The sequence below is a fragment of the Aulonocara stuartgranti genome (genome assembly GCF_965226115.1).
Source record: "Aulonocara stuartgranti genome assembly, chromosome: 19".
Taxonomy (NCBI): domain Eukaryota; kingdom Metazoa; phylum Chordata; class Actinopteri; order Cichliformes; family Cichlidae; genus Aulonocara; species Aulonocara stuartgranti.
In genome coordinates this window covers 22,861,194-22,883,799 of record NC_138955.1, presented here as the reverse complement: position 1 = coordinate 22,883,799, position 22,606 = coordinate 22,861,194, and the positions used below count along the sequence as shown (strand labels likewise).

General features: G+C 39.8%; 1 protein-coding gene across 3 annotated transcripts; it reads right to left on the bottom strand.

The window, feature by feature from the left end:
- Positions 1–131: 131 nt before the first annotated feature.
- On the bottom strand, positions 132–22,430 carry sfxn5a (sideroflexin 5a). 3 transcript variants are annotated; one of them, XM_082515989.1, is made up of 14 exons: positions 22,086–22,421; positions 19,143–19,211; positions 18,028–18,105; positions 17,264–17,290; positions 14,498–14,552; positions 13,966–13,991; positions 13,753–13,806; positions 13,225–13,281; positions 13,039–13,104; positions 11,657–11,747; positions 7,949–8,064; positions 7,636–7,721; positions 3,662–3,779; positions 132–1,726 (listed from the first exon to the last, which is right to left on the bottom strand). In XM_082515989.1, the coding sequence occupies exons 1-14, from the start codon at positions 22,131–22,133 to the stop codon at positions 1,649–1,651; spliced, it is 969 nt and encodes a 322-aa protein (XP_082372115.1). In that variant the 5' UTR covers positions 22,134–22,421; the 3' UTR covers positions 132–1,648. The 3 variants fall into 3 exon arrangements, 2 of the variants coding, with proteins under 2 accessions (XP_082372115.1, XP_082372116.1); XR_014273139.1 differs by lacking the exon at positions 132–1,726 and having other exon boundaries at positions 3,665–3,779; positions 7,953–8,064; positions 22,086–22,430; XM_082515990.1 differs by lacking the exons at positions 17,264–17,290; positions 18,028–18,105; positions 19,143–19,211; positions 22,086–22,421 and adding an exon at positions 16,246–16,309.
- Positions 22,431–22,606: the final 176 nt, after the last annotated feature.

Genomic DNA, 22,606 nt, shown 5'->3' with positions numbered 1-22,606 from the left:
GATAAGCTATGGCGGTGGAGCCACTCTGCTGGACAAATTATGGCACAATTTCTCAAATCGCATGATTTTAATGAATTGTGGCCTTCTTAAAAAAATAATAATAATAAAAATTAATGACATTTTCTGCAACATATGTTTTCCACAGCTTTATGATATGCAAATATCAGCCAACAAATATCAATATCGTTCAAGTTCTGTTAAAAAAAACAAAAAAACAATACCTTTTGATTACCAGTTTATAATCTTCCTCAAAGGTTTCATATACTCACCTACAAGAGACACCCAATTGATACCCAACCACACCCCCCTCTGGATTAATCAGACAGATGCTGATAAATCCACTGTGGGTTACAATTTAAATTACTAGCTCAAAAGCTACAACATGGTGCTTTGTAACATCAGATGACATTACAGTTAACAGGCCAGAACTAAATCTGATGACAATAACTTGGTGAGAGATGTGCGTCGTTATGAATGGGGTTTTGTTTCCATTTATTCATCTCACCCTGGTTGTGTGCCATAACTCACACCCAGCAACCTCCACTGATCCTGCATGTGGCTTCTTGTTGAATTACGCTGGAGTGCAGCCTACTGTGCTGTGTTCCCTCAGCAACCGGGCAAACATACTAATCACACACATCACAGCAAACCATCTTAATACTTTGAGAATGTTTAGATAAATCGAGCATGAATATGTACACAAAGAGAGAGAGCGAGAGAGAAGTCTCTGGTTATAAGACTAATAAAAGAAACAATTTGGAAATAAAATGTCACAATTGTGTATTTATTTATGCTTTTGCAATATTTGCTTAATTATAATGTTCTGGTTTTCACTCTGAACCAAAACTGCAACTTTTTTATTATTTGCCATTGTGGTTAGAAACTGAGTCACTCTTTCACTGGAGGAATTTAAAGCTGATAGTGGTCACAGGGAACACTTGGCTCATTGAGATCTAAGGAAACTTAAACAAACACAATCAGGCTGTGTATATATTTGTTGTGCAGACACCAGAGAAACGCAATTCACAGCAAAGCTACTTTAAAAATACATAAATCAGTAGTTGCGAACGTGAGTCACAGCACCCCAAGAGAGCAAAAATAATCATTCAGATTCAAAAAGATTGATCTTGGCTGCTTTCTTATTTCCACGTTGATTGAAATACTTCCAGGTTATAGACATACATCGCCTTGGGTCACAGGAAGGTACTGACTCATATTGAAGGGTCAAAAACAAAAAAAAAAGGCGGGAAGCATTTGTATCTTCATTTCATTCACAGTTTACACATTTATTTGTCCAGACATTTTAATTTGCCCATCTTTGATCTATGGTTAGCGGTCTGCTCGTTGTGGAAAAAGCCTCAAGGAACCAAGCAAGCTTATGGGTTTTGTTAACCTAATTAATCAACCTAACTGGGCTGTTACCCTCAAAATGCACTTGTTTGGCTTTGTCTCCTCGTGTTGTGATACATATTTTCTTATCACTGTTGCTGCTGATTCTTCGTATCAGCTGTTGTTGTCCAAACGTGTGCTAAAGCCACTGCAGCAGCAGCCAAATTTGACACAATTAATTCCCTGGCAGCGTCGGGGCGGCTCGAGCCACGACGGGCTGCGCGTCCTTTCTTCACATTTCAGTTTTGGTAGCGATCACTCAAAGTCCTTTATTGTATGTCACAATCTTACAGTCGGTTGCCATGGCGATCTCTGGCTCCAGCTGATCTACACTGATCTGTGGGAAACCAAAGCAGGACAGAAAAGGTCAGTAGTGCAAATGGAAATATTTCGCACAAATCGTCAGATATAACAGCTTCGATGCAGTATGTGCGTGCTGTATATGCAACCGTATATCACCGACACGAACCGCTGCATAGAGACTGGAAACTGACTGTAATTCTCAAAGGCTTTAAATGTTCTGTATTTACTGCTAATGTGCAAAAAGAGCCAATTTGCCAGATTAAAGTCTAATTTGAGGTTTGCATCACCTAATATTTGAACCAGAGACAGATGGCTGTTGGAGTTGGAGGCAGAATCCTAATCAGACATCTTGGTAGGTGTGAAATGGGGAAGTGGGACAAATTGAGTAGGCGGGGGGTCCAAGAGAGTGGGGCATTCATGTTGCTTTTTGGGGAGATCTTTTTTTTTTCCCTTTTTTTTTTTCATCTGCTATCCTTGTGAAAGTGCAAAAAGGACTTGTGAGAAGAAAAAAAAACAGGCCCCTCTGTGGAACTGGAGGCAGCTTTTCACAGGACTGTTGGCGGCACATATGTCTGAAGTTTTTTGCCATATGGCTGTCTGAGCTATTTCAAGTGGTAATTAAATCCTAAACATTTTAAAGCCAGAGCTGGTTGGCTTGTGTCAGCAAGTCATTTGGCAGAGAGGAGACAAAGAGAGAGGGAGATGGAGTGGAAAAACATAATTGTGCCATTGCCGTTTAATGAGTAGAATGATACATACTGAGGCAATAAGGCTAAAGTTAGATCTCAGCCCGCTAGTCTGGATGGCATCAGTGGCGGTGAATAAAGGCAATGGTGGCTCTGGGCAGATCATAACAGAGCAGGTTGAGTCTCAGAGGGCGGCGCCTCATTAGGACAGCGCTGCTGCACAGCTCAATGGGAAATACTGGAGAGGTCAGGAGACGCTGGTCACCGACATCATCATTCAACCTGAGGCTTTACATTTGCAGCTCTGTGTTTGCAATGAACAAAATCTCAGGACTGAGCATGAGCAACCGAGCATTAGGCAGGAGAACAAAAACTGTGCCACCGCAGAGACTCAAACATTCATAATTTAGACACATATGCTCGAACACACATCCAGCATATCTGCAATTTTAGAAGACCCAATATAAAGCCCTGCTTAAGTCTGTTCTGTTTTATTCAATGTTGAAAAATTACAGCGGGGGAAATGATTATTTGATCTCCTGATGAACTTGTAAGTATGCTCACTTCAAAATAAATGAACTGTCTTTTTTATGGTATTTTCATTTTAATGCATAGAGAGAAAATCAAAGGAAGAAATATAAAATGACCATCAGTGAGTCTCGGTTTGGAGCTCCATGCAAGATCTTGGCTCATAGGATGAGGATGATGATGAGAACGGTGGTGGATCAGCACAAAACTACACCGGAGGAGGTTGTTAATGATCTGAAGGCAGTTGGGACCACGGTCACCAAGAACACCATTGATAACACAGTTCCAAAAATCTTTGGAGGAAGAGAAATGCAGAGTATGACCCAAAGAACATCATCCCCACAGTCAAGGTGGAAACATTATCGAATTATCGATCGAATTTCCCAGAGGAACCCACCCGAGGGATTAATAAAGTTCTATCTCATCTTATCTTATGCTTTGGGGCTATTTTTCTGTGTAGTTTAGAAGACGGCTTCCTCAGTACCGTGATATCTTGCCTGACAACCTCCTTCTCTCGGCCAGAACAATAAAATTAAATTGGGTCATGGATGGATCTTCCATCAGACCTCAAAACATACCCCCAAGGCAACAAGCAAGTGACTCTGGTTGATAGTTCGTCTCTCTCAATTAAAATAAAACGACCATAAAGATTAGCCTGTTCACTTCACTTCAAACTTAAAAATTTAGCAGGGGATCAAATAATTATGTCTCCAACTGCATGCTCCTTAAGAGAAAAAGAATTGGGCATGAAGTACCTGCGACATCTGTGGAAACAAACTGATGGCAAGCGGCAGAGCCAGGCTGAAGGCAGCGAGACACACGAGACTGTGGACAGGCAGGACGAGCCTCTTTTGTCTCTGCAGGAGAGGGAGCCTGACGGGAAACAGAGAAGAAGAAACAAGTCAGTTGTCAGCCATACACCCAGACCATGGGCAAAAGCAACAGGTTCTCACACACAACACAGTGCAACATAGCCTGGGCTGCATATATAGTCAACAAACACACATATGCTATGAGTGTTTAGGGACCAACCAGCTACACATTTTAAAATAAAGGTGAATAAAAGCTGGATCATCTTATTATATTTATAATCTTCTGTTGAAAACTTTAGGTTCTGGCCAGGGTCCCAGCAAAATGTGCTTAAGAAAGGAACATGACAAACACCCAAGACATTGACGGAGTCTCCAACTCTGTTCAGGTGCCAGTCAGCACAAGACCTATGCAGCACTAGGCAGGCTACTTTTCCACACCATTCATCACCGAAGTTAATTCAGTGCAGTTAAGCTAAATAAACCCCGGCAAGAAAGTCATTTGTCAGGACCTGATAAAACTCACGTGGATCAGCAGGTGAGCAGATCAAAACATTTTGATTTCACACACACTATCAGCTGTCCACTCCGTCGTTACACATGTTTAGCTTAAACAAGCCTTTAATCACCATTTATGCAGTTAAAACTGAACCGCATGATCCTTTGCTAACATTTTGCAAAAGGTTTCAAAAGTGTATTCCCATGAGCTAAAGAAAACAAATGCATGTTAATTTTTTTAAGGGCATTTAATAAATCAAACGAATGAAATATGTTTCTCCTCTCTCTCCTCGCTAACCCTCCACTAGGATAATCCCCCTCTACATTGAGCGGGACAGCGAAGCTCAGCAGGAGCTTGAGAAAGAGCCGCTCTGTCTCTCCACCGCTAGCGACGCCTCTCCCCCTAACGAGGAGAGCTACTGCCTAATGAGAGAGCTCATTAACACATATGGCTGCCATGGTTTAATTAGGCTCCGTGCACACACACGCACGCGCACACACACGCGCACACACACACACACACACACACACACACACACACGTGGAAAACTGCATTTTTAACAAAAAAAGTCAACGGGAGAAAAGTTGCAAGGTATGTGAGACGTGACAGGAACTTGGATTCGGGCTCATGTGCAAAATTTAAAACCCCTTTTTGGTCAGGTGAAAAACCTGAAACCAACCAAAATCAGTGATATCATTTAATGTAATACTGCATTCACGGGATCTGACTACAACCTGGCTAGTGGCCATATTTTGGTCAAGGTCTTACCCAGGTTGAACTGTTTACATGGACCTGTGTCTCCCTGTTACCATGATCAAACTGGCTGTTAGACTATCCCCTGCTGACCTGTGGCGAAACACAGCACTAGATGATGATGGAGGAAAAAAATAAAAAGCAGCATCATAATCAAATTTAATATTGTTAGTCGTTCTACTTATAACTAAGTGCATTACTGTGAAATGAAACAGCAAATAAAAGCATCAGAAATTAACACATAATCAACTATAACTGTTTTTCCCCTTTAATGTGGACTAACAGAAACAATTTCTAAATTACTAAATCTAGGATATCATATTTATATTGTTTATTTTTATTATACAAGTGTCCTAGAGTTTGCCCAAAATGTGCCCAAATGTGTTCCCATTTATTAAAAATGAATTCCTGACAGCGAAACGGTTCATTTTTATTCACTCGTTCGCTTCTGCTGAGCCATCATTTGATTTATTTTGACATGTTGGCCAGTTAGAGCAGAAAGAAGCGTGCAAACATGTGTCAAGAGGGGTTGTGTAATACAGACTTTTCACAAATGTTACAAAAAAAGGAAAAAATAATGGTGAGCATGTCTATTTTTAGCAATATATCTTTGGTGTCATATTTCAATATGAAAGAGCCTTAACATGGCCAGTTTTGACCATTGTGTTTATCTAAACAGTCTCGCTACTGCTACTGCAGGAAATATACTATCATTTATATTATTAAATTGTTATAAATAACACCTGACTTAGAATTTAAATGCTGAAGCAGTAAACCTGACTCTGAATCAGGTAACCTGGGTATCTTACAGCAAATGGAAATTCCCATTGCAGATTAATGTAGTCTGGGACTTAAATAAACAGATGAAAGTCCAGAATTCACTGCACCCCCTCACAGCTACTGAAGCACATGAAGGCCAGAACCTGCAGTCACTCCCCGTGTATCTGTTCTCAGCAGTGTAATCCATCACTGAGGGGCCGCCCGGGGACGTGTCTCCATCCCCTTGTTCTCGCTCCATTGAGAGCCAGTGAAGGCGAGCTGATGTGGAGGACGGCTGAGCAGCGCTGCAGCCAACCCTCGGAGATCTACGCTCACCCCACCGCTGCTTTCTCTCTCGCTCACGGTTCAGTCATTCAGCTGCCAGGAATCCCAAACACACCTGGGCAGTCGGCCCCACCGACTGAGCCCGCCCACTCTGAGAGGTCTAGACAAGTGCTGTCAAGGATCTGCAGAGACGGCTGCATTCCTCGCTGCACCACAGGCACAGTCGCGCCATCGATCAACGGGCATCTGCATAAACACCCTTTGTCATTAAAGCACCGTTACCGTCATCGCACACAACGCTGAACCAGTAGAGCTGATGTGCAGTATCGAATCAGTATTAAACAACAGCCGAGTAGATAACGAGAGAATCGCAAATATTCTTTTCTTGAACAAAAATTGGACGGCTTTATAATTAATTTGTGGTAATTTAATTAGAAGACAGCTGGATCCTTGAATTATTCTAACTCATGAAACTTTCACCTCCTTCATTACTGCCATAACAGCATAATCAGCCTCTTTAAAAAATAGTTTATGGAGTTTTATAAAGACAGTGGTTCTCTCCATTAAGACTTAATTAAATTAGTTATTTTCCTGCTGCAAACACTGGCTGTTTGTTCTTCTTTTCCTAAATAAAACTATTCATATCAAAATGAAATGCATATTAAGGAATGCATTTAAAGTGCAGAGCACAACCTCACTACTCGTACAGACAACAGAGGTCAACATCAGCAGTTCCAACAGACACAATCTACAATTAATAGCATAAAAAGCCAGAGGAGTCAACTTTCCAGTGAAAGGAAGAGATCAGTCTCCATTGAAAGTCAAGATTATATTTTCATTTGAAAGACATTGCAGGGAATTCTTTATTTGATCAGGAACAGTGTGGTTCTTCTACTGTTATCCTGTTTTTGTGGATATAAAAGCGATGGATCTCAACAGCACACTTTAAGACAGACGATAAGGAATCAGAAAATCCAAACATCTAAACGGCATCAACATCTTTCTGCCTTCAGTCGTCCGATACATTCACAGGATAGCTTTATTAGGTGCACCAATCGGTGCTAGTATCGGGTTGGTTCCCGTTTTGCCTTCAGAATGGTCTTAATTCTTCATGGCAGAGATTCAACAAGACGCTGGAAACATTCCAGACATATTGACATGACAGCATCACACAGGTGCTGCAGATTAGGCAGCTGCATGTCCGAAATGCAAATATCCCATTCATATTCAAGAAGCCAGTCTGAGATGATTTGAGCTTTGGGTTATCCTCCTGGATCCTGGGAATGGGAAGGTCATCAGCAATACTGCTGTGTAGGCTGTGGCTTTTAAACAAGTCTGCCAAGAAAACACCCCAAATACCATTACACCACCACCAGCCTGAAACATTTATATAAGACAGGTGGGATCCTACCATCCGAAAGCTGTAGCAGGAATTGTTTGGCACTGAAATGGCAGCAGATCAGCTGTTTCTGAAATACTCGGAGTGGCCTCTGCATCATCAAGAATCACTTCTCTTAACAATTCTGATGCTGGATTTGAACTTCTGCAGGGTGTCTTGTGTTAAACAGCAGCTGAACAGGTGGAAACACACAATGGCTAAACTAAGTTGAGAAGTGTTTCTTACTTTTCCAGTGCAGACATGATCAGGGGAGGAAGCACCAGGATTGGCATGGGCATGACTACTCTGGTCAGGGCCGTCTCCAAGAGAGCCTGCATAAAAAAACATAAACCAGGAATATTAAAAAATACAAATAAATTTGCTTTGAATCTGGGAAACAATGCAATCATTTAAGTGTTTAAATGCACGAATACTGACGTGTGAAAGCAAAACACTTAAACTTTAAATTGTTTGCTATTTAAAAGCATTGTAGTGCATATGTTGCTAAACAGCAATACCAATAACATGATCCATTTAATTTTCAGAGCTGAGGACATACATGCCTGGCAGCTACTCTTGATGTTCCCACCACGTTGCCGTTGTTGTCGAGCACGCTGATGCCCTCTGACAGCTCAGAGTGTCTCATGAGCACCACGTTGCAGACATTTGCACTCGCTGTGAAGACAGAATATAGTTTTTTAAGATCAAAGGGAAACGTGCCACTGCCACTAGGAATGTAACATACAGTCATATTTGGAATGAGGAAATCGTGATGTTATGGACAGAGATAGAAAAGGTTTTTTTTTTTAAAGCACCGTTTTGACAGCCTTAAAAGTAATCAGTCTACTAACTGATAAACAGGTTTTCTATGAAGACGCCCACTGGAAAAGGGAGGTTTGATTTCCTCTTATAAGTCCTATAAGGATGAAGGACTAAACTTTGTTTGTTCTGAACTGCATGGATGGATTCAGAAGTTGCACATATTCTTTTTCAAGATGTAAACTCCACATCAGTGTCCTGTGATTATTAAATATTTGCTCAAAAATAATGAAGCATCTTGGCTCTAAGGATGGTAATATCAGTCAATGGGTCACATGGCTGGGTCCACCACTTTGATGAAATTCAGAGTGACTAACCTGTGGCGCTGACTTTTCCTCTTGGATTTCTACGAGCGTGACCTTTTGTTTTCTTGTGAAATATATTTAAAAATCTGGACTGACATTAAATTTACTACAGACCCTGATGCGCTACAATAACTTTGATGAGCCTTTAACTTTTTATCATGAAGTGAAAAATCATCATTTGTCCAAAATGTTGTAATGTAAGAATCAGCATAAAACTAACTATAGAACTGGCAGCAAGGCAGTAAAACTGCAAGGACACTCAGCTGCCAACAAGAAATAATAATACTTTAACACACAGATTGATTAAAAAAAGAAACTTGTAATACCCGTACATAATGTTTCTTTAAAATTATATCATATAAGGCTCGAGTCATCACTTATTTGTTTCCTTTTTGCTAGAAAAATAGGAAATAACTGCAGTGTGTACATGCAAACATGTGCAAATATACACAGAAATACAGTATATTAGGCAAAAACAGAGTTTGTACAATTCTAATGACATTTAAAAGTCAGTATTTGGTGTGACCTCATTTATTCTCCAACACAGGCTGAACTCTCTTAGGCACTCTCCCCACTGACTGTAGCCCCAAAGCTTGGCAGAGCCTCCGCCGTGCTTCACAGATGGCTACAGACACTCACTGTTGTACTTTTCTCTCAATCTCCTCCGTCCACACTGACAATGACTTGAATCAGACTTAAAAATTGCTTTCATCACTCCATAAAGCCTGTTGCCACCAACTTTCAGTCCAGTTCTTGTTCAGTTTGTCATACTTCAGCCTGTTCTCCTTGTTTACTTTCCATAAGAACAATGACAGCCACCCTTCTTTCACTGACACATGGATCAGCTGACGCGTTGGCTGTATCACTCAGGTCCCGTGTGAACCCTTTGCTGGATTTTTTCCTATTTCTTAAGGATATAATTTTCAGATACTGTTAATCAGCTGTAGACATTTTTTAGGCCTGTCACAGTTTCCTCAAATTTTTTGAAGTCACACTGCACGCCACGCTGCAATAGGCCAAGCTGTTGACTCTCTGGTAATCACCTAGTACTCAAGATAATTCATTTTAAAAGATATAAAGAAATGAAGCATGGCTCAAGACTTGCACAAGACTATTCTTTCAAATGAAATAACCTATTAACTACATTAACTCAAGGATTGGCACTAGACCTATAATACAGATAAATAATTTCTGTTTGCATATTTACATTAAATATCTACAACTGCATGTTATTTGCACATTTTTGGTTACACAATAATGTTAGATGAGCAGCCTATCATTGATCTACAGTCCATTTTAACACATCAGGATATGCAATTAGGTCAGAAAACACCACAGCTTAAGAAATCGCTTTTGCCCTTGTTCCCTCCTGTAAGGAAAATCATCTCTTGTAAAAGAAGCTAACAGGCTGAACTGACATTGTTATGAAAACTCCAAACTGCCAATTACCACCGCTGAGTGTCCCTGTGGAAGACACTGAACTCCTGTTTACTCTTCTCACTCCTCAAATGAAGAACATTATTGCCATGTCATTGTGTCAGCGTTCAGAAAACTGAAGCCGTGCCTCTGCGAGACTCTGACACACACAACAGTCAGATCACAGAGAGGCTGGCAGGTTGACAAACAGCGGCGTTGCTTCCCTCTGATTATTCACGAAAACTAAAATGAACACAAATGTATGTTAATATAGATTAACCTTTCTTCTTGACTCTAATAGGAATAAGACAAATTCATTTTAGAGAGTTTAGTGGTGCTGCCCCGAGCCTTTTTAATTTAAGACAACAGCGTTCAGAGTTATCTCTACTAAAGGCCGCAGGGCTGCCAGGTCGCTTTGTGAGGGGAATTCAATTGACTGAGCAAATAACTCTTTTTACCTATAAGGGATTTTTTTACCCAGACCAGTTAATAATAAAAAGGGACAGACAGGGTTGTGGCGAGGAACAAACAGGAACAAACACTACAGTTAAATAGAAACTCTTAAACACATAAATAAAAGCATCAAAGTAATTACTAAATTAAATTGATAAAATGCAAAATCTGCACAGCTTAATGTTGAAATATCTGCCTGTCATTTGTAATTATTTAAAATAATTACATTTGTGTACATTTTAATCATCATCTCATAACTGGTGGTACACTCACAGAAATACATCCAAGAATTTTTTGTACATAATTACTTTCTAAATATCACAAATAATGACAAATAAGACAACAAATAATTAACCCCCTAAATTTCTGCCAGCGTGGCTTTCCCTCCAGTTAAGGTCTTCATAATCTAATTGAATGACAGGCCGCCGCTTGATTAGGTTATTACAAATAAATCTAGCCTTAAGTAAGCAAACAAAATCAAATGGGCGAAAATTCAAACGGCCCTTTGCTTTCGTTCGCTTCAATTAGCCATTTTAATTACCTCTTATATTGGCCTAGCAAAACAACAACAGGAACAACAATGAACAAACAGAAATCAGGTAAATGAGGCCTTGACATAGACGCCACTTTAAGGGTAATTATCCAATTTGTTTGCGGCAGCAGAGTTCTAACAAGCAGCCAATTACCAGGCAAAGGCTGCGCTGTAGAAACCTGTTGATTTAATTAGAAGAACCGCCATGGTAAGGAAAGGGGGGGGGGGCAAGCAAACAATTTAATTATGAGCCAGCAGCCCGGGGCATTCTGGGACACGGGTCTATACCCCTGGGTGTGATTGTGTTTGCGGGAGAGTGGCATGAAAATCAGCTTTGTGGCTGCACACACAAAGCCGGCTGTCAACGCGACGGTAAGCCTGCAGAGAGGAGAGCGGGCGGAGGGGAGCGGCGTGAGACAAAAATCGCTCTATTTAGCTTTCATACAGGGAATTATTGTGATCAGAAAACAGCTTAAATAAAAAGGTATAATATATCAAGAGCAAGGAAAAGAAAACAATCAGCTTGTGTGTGCGTTTTTTTAAATATACCTTTTAATAGCAATTATTGCAGAGCTGTTAGCCAAAGGCGTTTCATTTGTTTCTATAAAACCCCCAATTGTTTTATTACTATTACTAAAAAATATCTAAGCTATGACATTTACTTTAAATGTCCATCCAGGGCTTAACCCTTCTCTGTCCCACGAGAAGCTCACCTGACTTTTTACATTTTTATTTAACTTACCCACTGCTGGGAAGGGGATGAACCTCTGCACCAAAAGCCTGGTGGTTGGGCTGAAGCGGCTCGCTCTCTGGATTAAAACGTTTAACCCAACCTGAAGATAAACCAGACACAGATGATATGATCAGACACTGTGTGTGTGAAAAGCCAGCACAGAAAATTTGGAATTCAGAGCTCTTTCTTTCAAAGGGGATGAGCAGAGCACGAGAACAGCCACCACCAGGCTTAAACATACAAGCATCAGAAAAAGGATCACTGGGAGAAAGTGGACTAAAATTATGGGCAATGTGTTTAAACATTTGATGAACGTAACTTTGCAGTGTTTTAACATTTCAGATTGGTGCATTCAAAAGGCTATATTCGCTCAAATAACACACCACCACGCCACTTCATCCTCCAGCTCCCTCTAGCCCTGCGGGGGGTCGTCACCAGAGCGGACGTTTAATTGGAGCGTGCCTGCCCCCCTCCAGGGATGTCGTACCAAACTCCAGACACCCCGCAATTTCTTTCTGTGCTTGCTGCCATTGTCAAGCCTGAGGGCATCAGCCGGATGAACACCCAGCAGGACCAGTAATTGGCTTGGTTGGAGCTCCTTGTCCACACTAAGGGTTGTGTCAGGCAGGTGTGTGAACGGGTATTACGCCCCTATGACATTTTATTCTGTGGTGACATAGAGGTAAGAAGAGACGTTTAAGTGATTGGGATATTATGAAGTCTGCTTTTTTTATAGTTATGTTGATATCCACCTTATTTGAAATTTTGCCATTTTGGATATTTGGTGTTTAACTGAAGAAGTAATGCGGTGAAAGACCACATGCTGAAACTGCACAGAAGCCCAGATTACCAATATTTTCTTCTGTTATCAAGGTGGTTACAGGAACCCTTCGTTTAGTGTATGTAACAGACAAATTAATAAATAATCTGCAAAAAAAAAGAAGGCTTATTGAACATTTTTTTCCCCATCTGTGGGTAATGAAGGGATTACAAAGACCTGCTTCTATACATTGTTCCTAGTTTCAGTGAATTATCAGTTAACCTGATGGATCCTTAGATGTCGAATGAGACTAATACTACTATTTGGTGATTTTCAAAGTCCTTTATAATGGCCGATATAATCAGAGATTTTTTTCAGACACAGCACATATACAGATCCCGCAAATAGTTGTTAATGAGTCTTTAGTCCACAACAAATCATGGATTTCTCATTTACATTACTTGGATCAGCTGGTTGTTGGGTTTGTGGTGTTCCAAACATTTGTTGCCAGCAGGGAAGTTGCACTGTTTTGGTAGAAAAACTATGCAACATCAACACTCATGCCAAGGTTGAAGGCTTTACTTTTTTGGTTTTTCCTTTATCAGTCAACACAAGATTTGCTGGGACTTACAGCAATGGACACTGCACTGGTAACCGCCCCAAGGTATCCCAGCAGGAACTTGGAAGCTGGAGCTGGCTAAAGTGGCAGAAAACAAGAGGAGACAACATTATAAAAGCACTTTAGCTGAGCAACAGAAAAAGGCATTTGTAATGTGTGTAGTAATGGGCCAGCTGGGATGCCATGCAGGTACAGTACCTTGGAGGCATTGCGGTTGCTGTAGTTAACACAGGCATTGTGACTTTGGTTCAACCACTGCCGTACAAAGGAGAGGAAAGTGAAAAGTATAGTAAGATGTAATAAACTGCGATAATAATAAGTTTCATTTAAGGTGATTCTCCTGTGCATTTAAAATCAGCTAAAAGAAGCATCTTAACCTACAGGCTCAGCCACTGGCTCTATCAAGCATACGAGCAGAATCAGTGACAGAAGAGACTCCGTTATTTAAACAGTGGCAGCCTCTGTCTCACACCACCCGGATTTCTTATAATTAATTCTTAATTTATTCTATTCATTATTGTTTCTGCTTTTTTAAAGCATTTTCCATTAATCCCGCAGCTTTACAACTGATCATTCTTAGTTTTATCAAAACAAAATCACATCATAGTCAACACTTGCTCATTCGTTGTTTTTCTTGAGGCACTACCTACAGCATATGTGCCATGTTTACAAAGTGAAGTAATTTAGAAAACCAAACTACGCCAGAGATGAATTTCGAGGAAATACCTGCCAGAAGACGGTAGATGCAAGTGTTTGATTAGGGAGAAGGAGGCCAACAACCTGCAAAGAAAGAAAGAAAGAAAGAAAGAAAGAAAGAAAGAAAGAAAGAAAGAAAGAAAGATTTCATAAAGGAAAATCAATAAATTATCATTATTTGTAGCATTGGTATTGTATGAGTGTGTGCTTTGGAAAAACAGAGTTTATGAAAACCACTCTTACCACTGGTGTGCCAAACGGGATAAAACCTGGTAAAAGATGATCAGTATTACCACTCTTACAATTTCGCCTCTACCCTTTTTCTCAGATTTACTATAAATCTATTCTTTTGTGCAGAAATGTCCAAGCCCTTCAAAAAACACTGTTCTCTTCTTTCTAACTTTGGATCACGAGGCCAGTTCCTATTGGTCTGACATTCATGTGGTATGTTGGTAATTACATGTTAATTGCTTCTGTCCTTTCCTTCTTTTCTTTGTTCTCACTTCCACTACGGTCACCCTACAAAAAGGGTGCTTTCAAACTGAACCAAAGTGCTAGCGTTTGCTTCTTCACAAACCCCAAGTAGATCTCTGTCAGCACAGCAGAGAGGTTTTAATCAGCGCCCAGCTGAGCGTGACCTTTTCCAGGACTGAGACAACCTGAAGAGCCCTGTTGAGCCATGACAGTCTCTAAGGTGAAGACGCCTCCGTATTGGACCACTTAAAAGCCCCGAGATTCCCCTCCACTCCAAAGTTTCCACTCTTAGATACGCTACCTGACATCCGAAAAGGCATGAGGATCTTCTCCCCTGTGTCGGGGTGGATGATGGCCTGTAATAAGTGCATAATGATAACAATCAGACAGTAATGAGCACCGAATGATTTGGGTTAAGTCAGTTCATATGACTTATAAAGAGAGCACTGCTGTGAAAATAACTAAAAGAAAGTTACTGCTCAGGGTATTTAATATTAACTTGAATATATAAAAACCACTGAGAAAATGGTTTCAAATCAATAGATTAACCAGTTATTGCTAATCGACTTATTTATTTACATCACTCATTTAATCATATTTCAGGAACAATGCATTGCACTTGGGGAGCTTTTGAAAAATAACCTTACTCCTTTGACAAATATAACAGTTTGACATGTTTGCAGTAATTAAACAAAATTCAACAAAAGTTGTTATCTTCACAAGTAAAAGAAAAATAGTGACTGAGTTGTCGGATACAGTATAACGCTTTAAAGCAAGCCAAAAGTATTCACCACAGAAAAAGCTCCCTTTAAGAAGCTAAAGATGCTAATGCTAATGTAAAATACTTGGAATAACAATATGCTGATGCATAAAAGTACGAAACACCAGTGTCATTACCAATTGTGGGGTGCCGTAGAAACCCAACCCTAACACTTAACGCAATATTTACAACAAATCTAATTTCTGTTATGGTTTGGGTAGCGAGAGCTATCGTTTTTAGCATGTTAGCATGCTATCATCTTCTAATTTATATTAAAACACAAAGTAAAGTTGAACCAGGCAGTTTTCATGGACAGTTAAGGGATGTCTAGTGAATGAAATTTATCCTGCAGACTGCCTGCACACACTGTCAGCTGAATGTACGAACTGGTTGCAACCACATCGAATGGCTTAATTAACTCCCCCGAAACAGGGAGCAAATTTTAACAGCAGTCTTTTCAGCTAGACTAAGGTACGAGGCATTTTCAAGGTTTACCTTCTCATCTACCACACAAGAAAGCATTTGATCAGTTTCAGATTCGTTCTACAACATTACAACAACTTAACCAGACGGTCAAAGTGATAAAGAACCACAGGAAGGACCGGCAACATTAGGTAAGGCCACCATAGAGCCACGATTCCAGTGTCACTGAGTGAATCTTGGATGACATAAAGAGACAGAAGCAGCCAAAAGGAATTATGGCAGGTATTTCTAGACAAATAGGAGGCTAACTTTAGAAAGCCCATTTACTTTTAAATGATTTTAGAAGGATTGTGGGGTGTTTTTTGTCAATTCTACACAAATATTCAAGCAATTACACCAGACATTATCCCGTCAGTTTGCTATTCCCACTGTTACAAAGTAGATAAGACAGATGATGTGTCTTTCCCCCACTGCCTTAACACTGATCAAATCTGCAGATTGGAAAAGAACGAAAGCGATTACACTGCTTCCTCAGGCTCATGGAGCCAAGCTTCGACTTGTGAAAGACCACATACGTACATGTGATAGATATACCACTATCATGGCTGAATATAGATTTTCCTCTTAGTCTTGAATGAACTTGGGATGCAGTAAGAAAAATCTGGAGACTAGTTTAAACTATAATGATCTAACTACACAAAGAGTTCTAGGTCTTTAACACTCAGAAAGAGTATAAACCTTAGAAGCACATAAATAAGGCAAGCACCATGCTGAAGGATAGGTCGGTTTTGGGGAGTTTTGGCAGTTGACAACCCTGAAACCCTGCAAGAGCACCAACTGTTTCATGTTCTCATACAAAAACAAACCTGGACGTAAGCCAGCCTTCAGTGTTCATATGGAGCCCAGTTTGAGCCGGATTTGGTTTCATTCCTGCAGAGTGTGAAATTGTTTATGTAGACTGAACTGCATATCCTACACATGAAATGGAAGCAATAGCAACCATAATGATAAAAGAAGAGTTACTTACTTAAGATTTGTCTGAACAACCCTTTATACACACATTAAACCTGACCCAAAGACAAGTTTATGTCGACAAGATACATACTTTAACGTAAAGTCCACTGCATCCCATCCATGGTTTAGAAAATTAGTTCTAAAGATGAGAGGATACTTATGGTTCATCTGTATTTAGAGTGTTTGATTAGATCCTTAAATACACATTTTAGTGTCGAGTTCAATATGAGCAAAAACTGAGATGTAACAGCTTTTAATTTTTAATTTTCCAATGAAAATGCACATTTTATAAATGAATAAGGTGGACGTGGGAAGTCATAAGATTTAAACAGCATCTAAATTAAAGAAATGCCAAACAAAGTACAAAACTAATTTCACAGTGCTGACATTGCACTTAAAAATACATTCATTAAATAATTCATCAATTCATTACATTAATTAAGTTTTATTTAGGTGAGGCATAAATATCAAACATATAAATCTCTGGCAGTGTTGGACGTTGGCAGTTTGTAAATAGATATTAAAACTTTAAGTAATTTTCTCCCACTTTAACCGGCTGCACCTGTAGTTCAACGACTGTCAGCCGTCTTGCAGAGCTGGCACTTCCAGCTAATTAACACTGGAGGTAAAACCGCTCGCCTGCTTCAGTGTCTAATTTTAATGTAGTTACTTCAACATGGAAGCCTTTTTTAATGTTGTTTTTGTACACTCTTTGGTATATTTGCGGTATAAGCACGTAACACCAGTCAAACCTTACCCGCTTCGAATGACGTTACTTTTTTTTGGAGTGTTTCACTTAGATTGGACCCAATAATGACATTATATAGAGATGGATCGTATTTCAAGTAAGCAAAAACAGAGAAATCTTACCTGCTTTATTTTCTGGGCTTGCCAAAGCTGTAAAGTAAAATAAATAAGAAAAAGTAGAAAGTCTTTCAATGCTTCTGTGTTTAAGGGGGATAGTTTGTCTGTCTACAATATAGTTTACAAATTTAATATGTAAAAGAAAATTAAATAAAAAAATTACATTAAAAAATGATGAAATTTCAATTATTATATTTTGCAATTATTAACAGGACTGTACGGTTAATAATATTGTTGAAATTAAATTAATTAAAAAGACTAAATTTGGTTTATTTTTACAATTAAAATTGTTTGTAGTACATCAGCTATTGCAAAAGCAGTAGACTTGAAAAGAACAGATATTTCAAATTTAAATATTTCATCTGAACGTTTAAACAATTAAAAATATTGACTGTAAATACCTCCTTAGATAAAATAGAAGGTTAAGTATATTCACAGAGTCTGCTTCACAGAGAAATTACTGTACAACTAATAACGAATAAGTTGCTTCAACGGTGTAAATAAAAACTAATTATTAAAATGTTGCAACAATATAAACTTCGTTCATACCATAAATATTTCCCTGGCACAAACATTAAAGCAGCTATTTTTGATTTAGCACTCAAAGGCCGGTTAGTGCCTGCAGTGCACAGATAATCCACTCAAGGGCAGGAGACACATGTCAGACTGCATAGAAGAGGCTTTTCAGAAAGGTTTGCAGCGTTTCAGATGCTGAATTCTCACAAACTGATGTTGATGTGAGTTTTCAACTCAAGCTGACGCATATTTACCTGAGCATTCGTCACTCCCAGAGGCAGAGTTCCTTGCTTGAAATGGTCAAGCAGCTCGACGCACTCCCGCAGCCGTTTCTGATGTGACGGAACATGAGAGTCAATAAAATGTGAAACCAAGTCTGGCCACTCTCGCCTCTATGTCAGCTTAGATGTGTATTTGCCCTCCTGCTATAGGCCTCAATGTGTGATAATTATGTTTTACTAAAACCTCCGTGATGATTTTCATGTGACAAATGAGTTCCCTAAAAGGTAATGAGGAGCTTACTGTGGTGTGATCATTGTCTAATATGGAGGAAAATACAAGGTCATGAGGACCAATTTGTTCTAATGAGCTCGCCATCTGTGTGTGTATGTGTGTTCACGTTTCTGTAATTGTGCGTGTCAGTGTTAGCCGTGCACTTTTTTCTTTTTTTTTTACTGTATGCACAGGAGGTCATGTGTGCGTGCGACCGAAGGCAAATCAGGGCTGTCCCTGTTCCACTGTCTGAATTAGGGGCAAGTTGAGGCGATGCCTGGCCCAGCAAGGTGTCATGTGTATCAGTGTGGGTGTGGGTGAGTGTCTAAGCATATGCACTTTCCACCCCTCCCAGCAGCCCCATATGTCCACACCTCATCACATCCCGGGAGGTACTGCAGCTATTAGTGTCACCAAAGAACCCACTAACAGCTTCATTACCCAGAGCACTAGAGCTGTGATGGCTCCATGAGCAAAATTACCACAACACAACCAAGAACTGTGGAAATGTTGCAATGAGCAGAGCAGCCTAACATTTACAGAGAATATCCTGTAACCTAAAGGTGGCACATTTGCTGGCAGTAGCTGAGAATCCTTCATTTTAATTATACCTTTGAGGTTTTCTTCCTTTAATTCAACACCTCCTTCAGTAAATTTTGGCTAATGTTGAATCCCACAAGATTATTGTGCTGCCGTTTTAGCCCAGCTAGGAAACCACTGCGGTTATATAAAACCTGACTTCTCTAAAGATCACCATCACAGATCATCTGATGGAGTTTAATGTCATTTGTATGCAGATATTGTGATACTGTGGCTAACTTGGTAAATAAGCAACCCACGCATGTGATCCATGTAACAAATCCAAAGGTTTGTTTACCTCTGTCACAAAGAGCGTGCTGGGGTCAATCACGTCCAAGAAGTGCCTGAACTGGCCAAAAAACGTGTTCTGAGAGACAAACGAAATGCACATTCATTCATTCATATACAAAGCAATTGTTAGCAATATTGTTTTTTTTATTTAAAGACCAAACATTAAACTGCAGATGCAACTTTAAATATATAATCAGTGGAAAAATCCTGATCTGGAATGTATAAGTTCAGAAAGTCCAACTTTCCACCCAGTCTGCATATAAATTGTTGATCAATTATATGCAGCCAAATCATGATTATGAATCGAGAGCCATGGAGATTCCAGCTGTCGCCCAGTAAACAGCAATATTACCGCTCGCCAGCTGTTTAAACACGCCAGGTGGAGCCTCCTCATTAATGCCAGAGACAAACTGTTTCCTATCTGCATCTTTTGCACACCCAAAACTACTCACACCGTTTTGCAATTCATTCTAATAACGACTGTGCCAGAAATACCTTTCGAGAATTTATTCATAACCGAGCATAAGGAATAATTTAGGGGAATCAGCAACGTGCCACGCAGCCTCGAAAGCCTCCTATCCCTCCCTAACTGGAGTTTAATTACACTAACTGCTAATTTGGATGAAAATCTGGTATCTGACTCACTGCTGTGCCTCGTGACTTCCTGAACATATGGATGGTTTGTACAAACATGGCACAGGGGAAAAGTTGTTAAATCTGGTACATTCAATTACCCACCAGTGCCACTCCAGTTTGACCAGTTTGAGTCGATACTCGAGTGGAACAGACTTGTCTCAGCTTTACTGGAAGGGTAACAGGGGCTTAATCTTATCATTATGTTGTATCAGATCCTGATTTATGAAGACGCAGCCTTTTGAGTTGGTTTCCACATTTCAGCTTCGTCTGAAATTCCACTTTCAATGGAGTAAACTTAACAGTTTTAATAAAAGAAAATTCAAAAAAATATCTCCATGTAATAATTTCACAGGATCAAAATAGGGAATGCTGGAAATTCAATTTTTCCACAGTTCATGCCATACCGTTATACCGGAGTACAGATGGAGACCTCCCCAACTTAGACCAATAGAGTTGGAGTTAAATGCAAATCACCTCAGTGATGGTTAAAAAACTATGAAAGCACAGAAATTAGAGCTACCAAAACAAATAACCATCCTCTGGAACAAGAGATTAAGCTTTGGTCTTTTTCAGGACATTGTCGTAAACCCTACAGAAAATTCCCAGCAAACCAGTACTTTCTAAAATACTCAGACCAGCTCACCTGGCACTCAAATCACCGTTCGTCCTCATTCAGAAAATTTGTTTATGAGCAGAGAACATGCCTACATGGCAAAATGCATGTGGGCTAATCACATATTTGTGTTGACCAGCAGTTGGACAGGTGTACCTAATAAAGAGGTTGGTGAGTGTATACATCTTATGTCTTATGTTCTTCTTTTTCATTTTTACTGACTCAATATATTTGTGTACAAAAATACCATAAATTGATGTAAATGTATATTTATAGCAGACTAAAAAGTGTATTACACAATAAATCTTCATTTTCTGTTAAAACTTAACTGATTCACCTGGGCGATGGTTTTTGTTACATGTGGCTTGTGGTGCTGAACCGCTATACCCCATATAGAGAGCCGTTTATGACATTTGTCTCATTTATCTAAATGAGGCATATAAGAAGTCAGACACCAAAAGAAGGTCGTACAGTTCAAACTGATAAAGTAATAAACATTTCTCTGAAAGAGCCTCGAAGGTGCAGGCTTGTGTGTATTCGCTTTTGAGGGCACTAGGGTTGAAATATAAAAGGCTAACATAAGATGGAATAAAAGCATATCTCATGGGATACCTGTATGATAACAGCTGACCTGCATATTTTCTGTTAGCACATACAGTGAGGGTCAAAAAGCATTTGAACAACAACACAGTATTTTGCAGTTTTAGCTCTGTGTGCCTCCACAGTGGATTTAAAATCAAGCAATCAAGGAACTATTTAACAATTACAGATATTTTTCAGGAGCTAAAAGCTTGTTGGATCAACATAATTTGAAATAAAATGACTGTTTTTAATACTTGGATGAAAATCCTTTGCAGTCAGTGACTTTCTGAAGTCTAGAATCATTGAAAAATATTCAGTGTCTCTGACTCGCTGCTTTCGATGATTTTCTGCACTGTAAATCGCTTTCTGATCAGTTTTGCAGCATTTGTGCCGAATCGGAGCACAGAGTATATCCCTGTATACTTCACATTTCATCCTGCTACTTTTATCAGCAGTCATGTCATCAGTAAACACTAGTGACCCGGTTCCTCTGGCAAGCATACATGACCGTGCCATAACATTGCCTCCACCCTGATTGACAGATAATGAGGCATGTTTATCTCCTTCTCCATACTTTCCCTCCCTGCACACTGTAGTACAAATTCATCTTGGTTTCACCTGTACAATGATTGACACCAACCACTGAACAGTTATTTTTAAACCCCTTGAATAGAAGCTGGAAGCCTTGACCTTAATCACATCTTGATTTTAAGTCAAGAGGTGGTGTGCAGAGGCTAAACTACAAAAAGCTGCGTCGCTGTCCAAACATTTATGGACCAGCTGCATATTACAGATTTTTACAAGTTTACCTTTGCTCTTGTGATGCGTTCAATGCCCAACTTCACCTAAAGCCTTTCGGATACAGCTTTAAAAGTCACAAGGCTTCACCTAAAGTTATGGTATGACTTTCATTTCAAAAGCGCAATAAGATATGATATGGTATAATGGTCCTGATATGGGTTTAAGAATCCGCCTGCGGGACAGCGCATCTAACCACACACACGCATAAACACGCTGACACGGTGAGTGGGTGTGGTCTGTTTGCCACGCAAATTATGTCCAAAAAATATATTTTGTTACAAGTGTATCTGTTTATGATCAGATAAAAACTGCAAGTACCTGGTCGAAACGAGACTTGCCATACTGGAAGGGCGGATATTCAGACATGCCGCTTCAAATCACCGCCAGCCCTCTTCTTCTCTGAGATTATTAAATGTTTATTTCTTTCTCACCCTCCAACTAACTTTTACAGCTGTGGGACTGCCGTCAAACAGTCAGCTGGCCAAGTTGCACTGTTGGAAATGTAGTTTTTCCGGTCTGCTTCGCTCTGACAGGACGTGGCTTTAACCCCTTTACAGGATAACTACATTTCCCAGAAGAGCTTGCATTGTTTTCGCCTCTTTTAAAACGGGAGGTTAATGTCGAAAGACCTGCACTGGGTTTGGAGTACAACGGTTAAAAAGAGAAATGCTCTTGGTGAGTGCGAGGTTGCTTGAGCTTATAGAGGATAACATACCCCCTAGTGGTGGTTCTGAGGAGCAAACAGTAGCAGCTTGCATTATACAAATGTGCAACAGGGTAACCCAGCAGGAGTTGGGTTTGGTTTGTAAATTTGAGTTCAAAGTATATGATGTCATGAC